The sequence below is a fragment of the Marmota monax genome, unplaced genomic scaffold (assembly GCF_021218885.2).
Source record: "Marmota monax isolate L192 unplaced genomic scaffold, Marmota_monax_Labrador192_F-V1.1 WCK01_AAM20220418_F8-fsc00106, whole genome shotgun sequence".
Lineage (NCBI taxonomy): Eukaryota > Metazoa > Chordata > Mammalia > Rodentia > Sciuridae > Marmota > Marmota monax.
In genome coordinates, this window is record NW_026695218.1 from 9,987,012 (window position 1) to 9,994,993 (window position 7,982).

Genomic DNA, 7,982 nt, shown 5'->3' on the forward strand with positions numbered 1-7,982 from the left:
CTCACACATGCTAGGCACAAGTGCTTCACCAGTGAGCTATATCCCCACTCCTCAGAGACTAAATCTTAACTATCAGTTCAGTATTTGTAGACAGATGACCCTTATTTTACTTAATAATGACCCCAAAGCACAAGAGTAGTGATGCTGGTAATTTTATTATGGTATATTGTTATAACTGTTTTATACTTTATTATTATTATTAATTTCTTAGTGTGTCTAATATATAAATTGAAGTTTATATGTGTGTCATAATATGCAACAGAATCAGAGTCATTCCTGGTGGATTGGGCTGGTAATAAAAAAAAAAAACACACAAACACAGAAAATACCTTTTTCGGGATTCAGGACAGCTCTGCAGCCTCAAGAATCAAGCTCCTATGCTGAAGGGCAAGGAGAGCAAGGGAGACAAGAGGCAGACAAGAGAGCAAGCACACTTGAAACCCCCCTATTTATTGAGGAGAAGCCATTCATAGAATATTCCACCCAAATAAGGCAATTGGATTTTGGAGGGTAGAATCTTGCTTGATGATGTCTTGTGATCAGCAGTCTGACTGACATCTTAGAAAGCCACACCCATCTCAGGTGCCTGTGGGATCAAAGGCAGAGCAACCGAAAAGGCACACATACATTGCACAGCCCAATCAGGCAGCAATGTCAGTTCAGTTCCTTCATAAGCTCACATGCGCATAGCTCACTCACATAGCACGTGGGCTGACTCACAACAAATGTGTATATATGTGTGTATATTAACAGAGAGAGAGAGTCTGTGTGTGTGTGTGTGTGTTTGGGAAACCATCCATTGAAGGTCTTAGAATGTATCCCCTGAAGATGAGAGGCCCCTTCTTTTCTCTTAACTGTGTATTATTCCAGGAGAAAATTATAATTTATAATTATTTGTCAGATTCTTTTTTTTTTAATATTTTTATTTATTTATTGGCGAACACAACATCTTTATTTTTTGTATGTGGTGCTGAGGATCGAACCTGGGCCGCACGCATGCCAGGCAAGCGTGCTACCACTTGAGCCACATCTCCAGCCCCAAATTTGTCAGATTCTTAACCAAGCTTCTTAACCTTAATAAAGTCTTAGTAATGATAATAGTAGTTGCTTTCCTCCCATTTCTGTAAAATTGGGGACATCACCTACAAAAATCATGATCATTTTATTTCCTATCAAACATTTTTATCTTTTTTTTCTTGTTCAGATAGTGAGGATTTCAAGAGCAATGATGGAAAAAAAAAATAGGAGTCATGCCTATTTTTTCCCCTGCATAATAAAATCTTTCCAGTGTAGTATTTTTCAGCTCTGTCTTTAAGAAGAGATAGTAATAAGTATTTGGTGGGGGGGGGGGGGAAGGGCATTACTTTTTTTTTTAAATAAATAAGTTTGGCAGATGTTACATATTATATCTTTGTGATTCTAAGGTCCTTGATTACAAAATGCTTAGTAGATGTAGGTGTACTAGCTACTTTTCTGATGGGAAAAGAAACTTTGCCATGTGAAAACTGTTGTGGTTTTAAGATGATACAAAGAGATCTCAGAAACTATGTTACAATTTGATAGAAGGGGTAGTAAGGAGAAGTGTCTTAGAATATAATTTATTTATTGCCTAGCATGCTTTAGGCCCTGGATTCCAGCACTGGAAGAAAAAAAAAAAGAAGAAGAAGAAGAAAGGATGAAAAGTTATTGGGGATAAAATGGAGGGGGAATAAGATAGTGAAGTGAAAAATAGAATATTAGGGGTCTGGAGTTGTGGCTCAGTGGTAGAGCGCTCGCCTAGCACATGCAAGGCCCTGGGTTCGATCCTCAGCACCACATAAAAATAAAAAAATAAAATAAAGGTACTGTGTCCAACTACAACTAAAACTAAATATTTTTTAAAAATAGAATATTAGTTTATGTGGGGCTGGGGATATAGCTCAGTTGGTAGAGTACTTGCTTCACATGCATGAGGCCCTGGGTTCAATCCCCAGTACCAAAAAAAAAAAGTTTATGAAGTCAGAAATAAGTAATACTGAGAGAAAAAAAAAGGTATACTGTACATATAATTAGTTAGGGTCTTTCTCCTCTATCATTTTTTTGTTATATATTTAAAAATTTTTGTTTTTTACTTTTTCTCCTGAAAACCATCCTTATTTTAACTGACAGAAATTGAATCTGAATTTTTTGTTTCATATCTGCCATTCAGCTGACACTCTAGCCTGCAACATCAGTTAAGAAAGACCTAAATTACAAATATGTGTTTTAATTTTATAATGATCAGAAAACCTGATACTCTATTCACCATTAACTATGTAGGCCCTTCTCAACTTTCTGATTATCAAAGCTGAGGAGACTGTTCCATCCCAAGACACTTCTTGCTATAAGGAATGCCCATGAGAGTCAGGTGGAATTGTACTAATTAGTGGTCCTTCTCCCTCCCGCTTTTAGGAAACACTTCCCCAGATCAAAAAGAGCCCACACCTTTCATCATCGAGTGGATCCCAGACATCCTTCCCCAATCCAAGATTGGCGAGCTGCGGATCAAGTTTGAGTATGGTCACCACCGGAACGGGCATGTAGCAGACTACCAAGACCAACGGGCCCCTCTGGACCAGCCCTTGGAACTGGCCCCTTTGACCACTATCACTTTCCCTTGAGGCAAAACAAGAGTTTTTTTGCTGCTAAATTTGCACATCCTCACCTTGACCACTTTAAATACTAGTTTGGCACTTAGATGGCCCCATTCTTTAGTGAAACTGCTCTTAGCTAAGCAGGTTCTGCTGAAGAAAAACTCATAAATAGCCTTTTGGGTGCTGCTTTGTACTATCTTCATTATAAGTTGGGCAGTTTAAAACTGGCTACAGTTTTAAAAGGAACAAAAAGAAAACCAACTCACTTTCCTTCTTATAGATTCACCCTTAGACTTTATTTCAACCTTTTTCTAGTTCTCTAAGAAGTTAGCAGCACTCAGCCTTATGCCAACAGTATTAGAAAATTAATACCCCAGTTAGGGCAGAAGGTAAAGGACCATCTTGGCAGAGTTCCAGCCGTGCTTTTTATTCTGTTCCCAAATAAAGCAAAGTGTCACTAGTTTTTCCAAATTATACCTCATGCTGGCCTAATTATTTCCACTGTAAACTTTAGGAGAGATTTACCTGATAGTGAAATATAGGGAAAAAAGGTCTGGGCAGCAAGAGATTATTGATATTTCTAACTAATGCTTATAATTGCTTAGTCACTTGACATTTATTTCCTTTTTTATTCTTCAAAAAGTTTTAAGTTGGTAAAATTCTGTTTATGGATTCACTGATCACAGAATGGAGATACTAAAAAAGAAATGGAAAGGTGTCTTCAAGGGGGAAAGAAGGGAACAAATATTTTCTATGTGCTTACCGTATACCAGGCACTTTGTTTTACATTCTCATATCATTTTTCTCATTGAATCCTTTTTTTTTTTTTTTTTTTAAGTAAGCAGCCTCTTTGAGGTTATATATCTTGTTGGAAACACATTAAAAGGAATGTTTAGGGGGCCTGGAGTTTAGGCTCAGTGGTAGAGCGTTTGCCTAGCATGTGTGAGGCACTGGGTTCGATTCTCAGCATAAATGAATGAATAAAGGCCCATCAACAACTAAAAATATATATATATATTTTTTAAATGTTTAGTTTTACTCCAGTATTCTAATTATGATATGTTGCTTCAATATCTTTCTTAAATTCATTGTCCTTGGAAAGCAAGGACAGTAAGCTAAAAAAATCCATATGAAGTAGGCTCTTGGTCGTCTTTCAATTACAGATGATAGAAACTCAGTTCTAACCAGCTTAGAATGAACAACTGTTCATGGACACTAAAATAGGGCTGGACAACCACATGGGAGTAGAGGTGGGCCACTGTCCAGGGCAAGAGTTCATCTGATCCACTTCCTACTGAGGCTTATTCATGCTCAGAACAGAGCAGCTCCTGGCAGGAACTATGGCTCCTGAAACCTGAAAGTATGGATTCCACAGAATTTGTTTTATAATGGCCCATTTAAACTTTTAACATGCATAGGAATCACCAAAGGGATCTGATTAAAAGGTATATTCTGATTCATAAATTCTAAGTCTTCAAGATTCTGCATTTCTATCAAGTTTCCAAGTGACACAAAGTGCCCAACTGCAGGACTGTGACCTGATCCATAACTTTCCTTCCACCTTTCATTGCCACTAATAAGAGCAGCGCTAGAGGTTGGTGCACTTGAGATGCACTTGTGAGGGGTTTTCTAACACTACCATAAAGTTGTTCTAACAGATGAGGGCACTAGCCTCATTCCTTGTGAATATTTCCAATTGATCGGTTCCAAAAGTAGAAAACATTCCGATTCCACAGCTCTGTGAATTTCCTGTGGGTTTTTCTCCCTAGCTTCATTTTTCACAGTCTTTCCCAGTCTTCATTTTAAGGTTCAGATCTTAGGCCCTGAATTTGAAAACCCAGCTCTGCCACCCTTATTAAAGTACGACTTTGGGCAAGTTACTTAACACTGCACCCATTCCTCATCTGGATGATGTGAGTTACAGCACATCAGCTGTGAATCACTCATCTCACCTATTTTTTTTTTAACTCTTCTTAAGAAGTCTTGAAGCTCAAGTGATGTTTTTGGTCACTTCTAGGGAATTATTGTAATTAATACCACTGTTATACAGTAAGATCACAACTGTGTTCAATGCAAGAGAAGGCAGATAGTTAAAAATGACTGGGAATGCTTATAACAATGTAATTTTCTTAACATCTAAATTTTCTAAAATGAACCATATTAGCTTGACAAATTCTAAGAGACAAATTAAAAAAAAAGTGGGGGCACAATTAAACTTTCACACTATCCTGGGAGCAGAAGAAAAAAAATAAGAGAAAGACGACACTAAAACACCCCGGGTGGGGGCTGGTCACGCGGCAGCCGCCTGCTCGCCTCCGCGCGATGACGTAAGTCACGCTCTCCCCTCGCCCGCGCCGCAGCTTCCGGCAGTCTTAGGGTCTTTCTTCCACTAGGCGGCGCCGCAGGACGTTCAGTTACCTACGCTGCCTGCGCAGCCGTATTGGAGCCTTGGACACGTCACCACCTTCGCGTCTTTTCTGGAGAGCGCGGGAATGCTAGGGCTGGAAGGTGGTGACGTCACCGGGGTTCCCCGCGTGGTTTGCGGGGGCGGGGCTGGGGACGTGGCGCTCGCTGCGGCCCTCTCAGGGAGGGGAGTGGAGAGCGAAGAGGGGGAGGGGAAAGGAAAGAGGGGGAGGTGCGGGAGGGAGGAGGGCGAGCTGCGCGCGCTGGTCTGGCGGGGGCCGACCCGGCCGCGCCCGCCTCGTGACCCACCCTGGGGCCCAGCCTGGACCTGCGCGCCCAGCCGAGCTGCTGACTAAGCGGGCACGCAGCGGCCTGGCGCGAGGTTCTTCAGAGGGCGATCGTTGGGCGGTCGGGCACCGACTTCCTAGCACCCTGGGCGGCTGCGCCCTCCTGCGGACGGGCCTACGCCTGGATGTGGGCACGCGGGTCCTCTGGGGCGGCGGAGCGGCCTCAGAGCACGAGGTGCCGAGTAGCACCCAGCTCCCAACCGCGCGTCGCTGCAGGGAACGCTGCGCCCAGGGCCCCGCCCCGCCCTGTCCCGGCGCTCATTTGTCGTCAGCCGTCTCTAGCATTTTGCAGCCCTTACCTGGGCGGTGCCTGTCAGGTAGGGAAAGAATAGGGTGCCCCGAAAAGAGGTATGCGTTTGCACTGGGGCCACCGCTTGCTGTGTGCGGCTGGCCTTGAGCAAGCCATTCAGCATATCTGAAATTCGGTTTTCCTTTGTGAAGTACCTATAGCACCGTCCACCTCACTGACCCAGTAGTGGGCCTGGCGCGTGGTGGGTGTTGCGTCTACCTGCATTAATATGAACCGTCTTCACTAATTCCCACCCGATCGGAAGGGTCAGCTTTAAGAGGGCGGTGATTACTGCGTTGTCCATAAAACAAAAGATTTTTGTGTTTCCGTGTTCAGGCTGTTAATAGCACCTTCTCTTTTCTTAGGGTGTGTTTCATAACCCAACGAGGGGCTTTGGAAGAAAGGGTGGCCAAGGGCTCATCTGTGACCCTCAGCCTCATGAGAATTGTGGGAAGTTTTCTCTACCCTGGCACCTACCTCACTCTTTACTGGAAGACCCGTATAGGACCGCACGCACAGTTTTTGCTGCCCCTCTCCAGAATTTTTCACCTCGTGGGACATTGCTGTGACCATCATGGGAGGATGGCCTGAACCCTGGAGAGAAGTTAGCCTCCAATAGCTTGAAGGAGACTGACAAGGACCATCTCCTGGAAGGAAGAAAAGAAAGTGCTAATGTGGCACGGGTGAGGGACTGACCTAAGTTTTTTTCACAAGTGAGCTCATCTGAGGGGCTGAGGCTGTAGCTCAATGGTAAAGTGCTTGCCTCTCATGTGTGAGGCATTGGGTTCAATCCTCAGCACCACGTAAAAATAAAGATACAAGTGAGCTCATCTGAGTCCATAAGGGTGTTGTGAGCTAGGTGGAACATTTGATATAAGGAAATTGGTTCATCAGGTTAAAATAGGTCACCTCATATCTCATAGCAAGGATGACATAGAGCCATACTCTTGGAGACTCCACTGCAGTTGTGTTCTAGGGTTCTGGCAAGAAAGGATCATCTGGTCAAGTCTCCCTCACAGTCTTGAGATGCTAGGGACCATATTAGAGGGTATGAACGAAGGCATCTTACACTATGGCCTACCCCTCCAAGTTCTCAGCCGTTTGTCTCAGAACAAAACCACACTAGGTAGCCAGGTGTTCAGGCGTATGCCTGTAATCCCTGCTACTTGGGAGGCTGAGGGAGGGAGATTGCAAGACCAGCCAAAACAATTTAGTGAGATCCTGTCTCAAAAAAGGGCTGGGGATATAGCTTAGTGGTTAAGTGCACCCATGTTCTATCCCTGGTACCAGAAAAACAACAACAACAAAAATAAAATAAAACACATTAAACCATGCGGGGTGGCTTTATGCTTGTAATCCCAGCAGTTTGGCAGTTTGGGAGACTGAGACAGGAGCATTGCAAGTTCAAAGCCAGCCTCAGCAAAAGTGAGGTGCTAAGCAACTCAGTGAGACCCTTTCTCTAAGTAAAATACAAAATAGCACCGGGGATGTGGCTCAGTGGCCTAGTGCCCCTGAGTTCAATCTCTGGTACAAAAAAGAACAAAAAAAAAACCCACATAAGTAACAGATGAAGGAGGGCATTTGAGGTAGAATCCCCAAAAGGCAGAGGAGAGGCAACCCTCCCCCACTCTTCCTTGGTCTTGGAGGGGTTAATGAAAGGAGTCCTGTGTATCAGAGTTGGGCCTTTTTTTAGCACCATCTGGCAGGAGTCACCTCTCCTGCACCTGCTACTTATACAAACCATTGCTCCTTTGCCAGTCAGCAGTGCAGAGATGTGATGCCTGTGTAATTTGGATTCAGTGGCCCCCAGGGTCAGTATGTTCTTTGTTTCATGTTCTGAAAATGGAAGCCCCTACTTGCTGTTGAGTTGTATGTGGAACCGAAGGGACAAGAGAAAGTCAACAGAGGCAGAAGTCTCTCTCTCCCACCCTCCAATCTCAAAACTTGGCTGAAGTATGAGAAAGAGAAACTTCCAAGGCAAACAAATGAAGGCCTAAGTATTTAGGAATAGTTCTTCAAAGCACAGGGCTTTGTAGGTAGGTACTTCTTAGTTCTGAACAGGTAGCTTCTATGTTTCAGATCAAAACAGTGCATGAAACTGGTTGACCCAGGGACCCTTGGAATTGAGTGAGGTTTTCCCTTCCTTTCTTTGCTGCCAAAGCAGCTTTTCCTGTCCTAAATTAGCTGACATACTTATTGAGACCTACAAAGTGTGGACCCTCAGGAACTTGCAGACAAGTGAGGGGCTGGAGAGTGACTATAATTTAGGTTAAGTCTACTCAGTTGTGTTATGAACCAGTTTGAAGAAGTGAACAGAAGGGGTCTGGTCAT

The 7,982-nt window shown here is 43.5% G+C and overlaps 1 protein-coding gene and 1 long non-coding RNA gene across 8 annotated transcripts in view; both read left to right on the plus strand.

The window, feature by feature from the left end:
* CUNH2orf42 (chromosome unknown C2orf42 homolog) overlaps positions 1–3,083 on the plus strand; it is a 35,471-nt gene extending 32,388 nt beyond the window's left edge. For 6 of the 7 annotated variants that reach the window (XM_046432367.2, XM_046432368.2, XM_046432370.2 and 3 more), the window contains one exon: positions 2,431–3,083. In XM_046432367.2, coding sequence (XP_046288323.1) covers positions 2,431–2,639 — 209 coding nt within the window. In that variant the 3' untranslated portion in view covers positions 2,640–3,083. The remainder of the gene's footprint in view (positions 1–2,430) is intronic. The other variant, XM_058575090.1, reaches the window with a different exon arrangement.
* A 2,153-nt stretch (positions 3,084–5,236) lies between these two features.
* Positions 5,237–6,985, plus strand: LOC131423737 (uncharacterized). The gene is made up of 2 exons (XR_009225675.1): positions 5,237–5,679; positions 6,017–6,985. It is a non-coding gene; the product is annotated as an uncharacterized LOC131423737 (long non-coding RNA).
* The last annotated feature ends 997 nt before the right edge of the window (positions 6,986–7,982 follow it).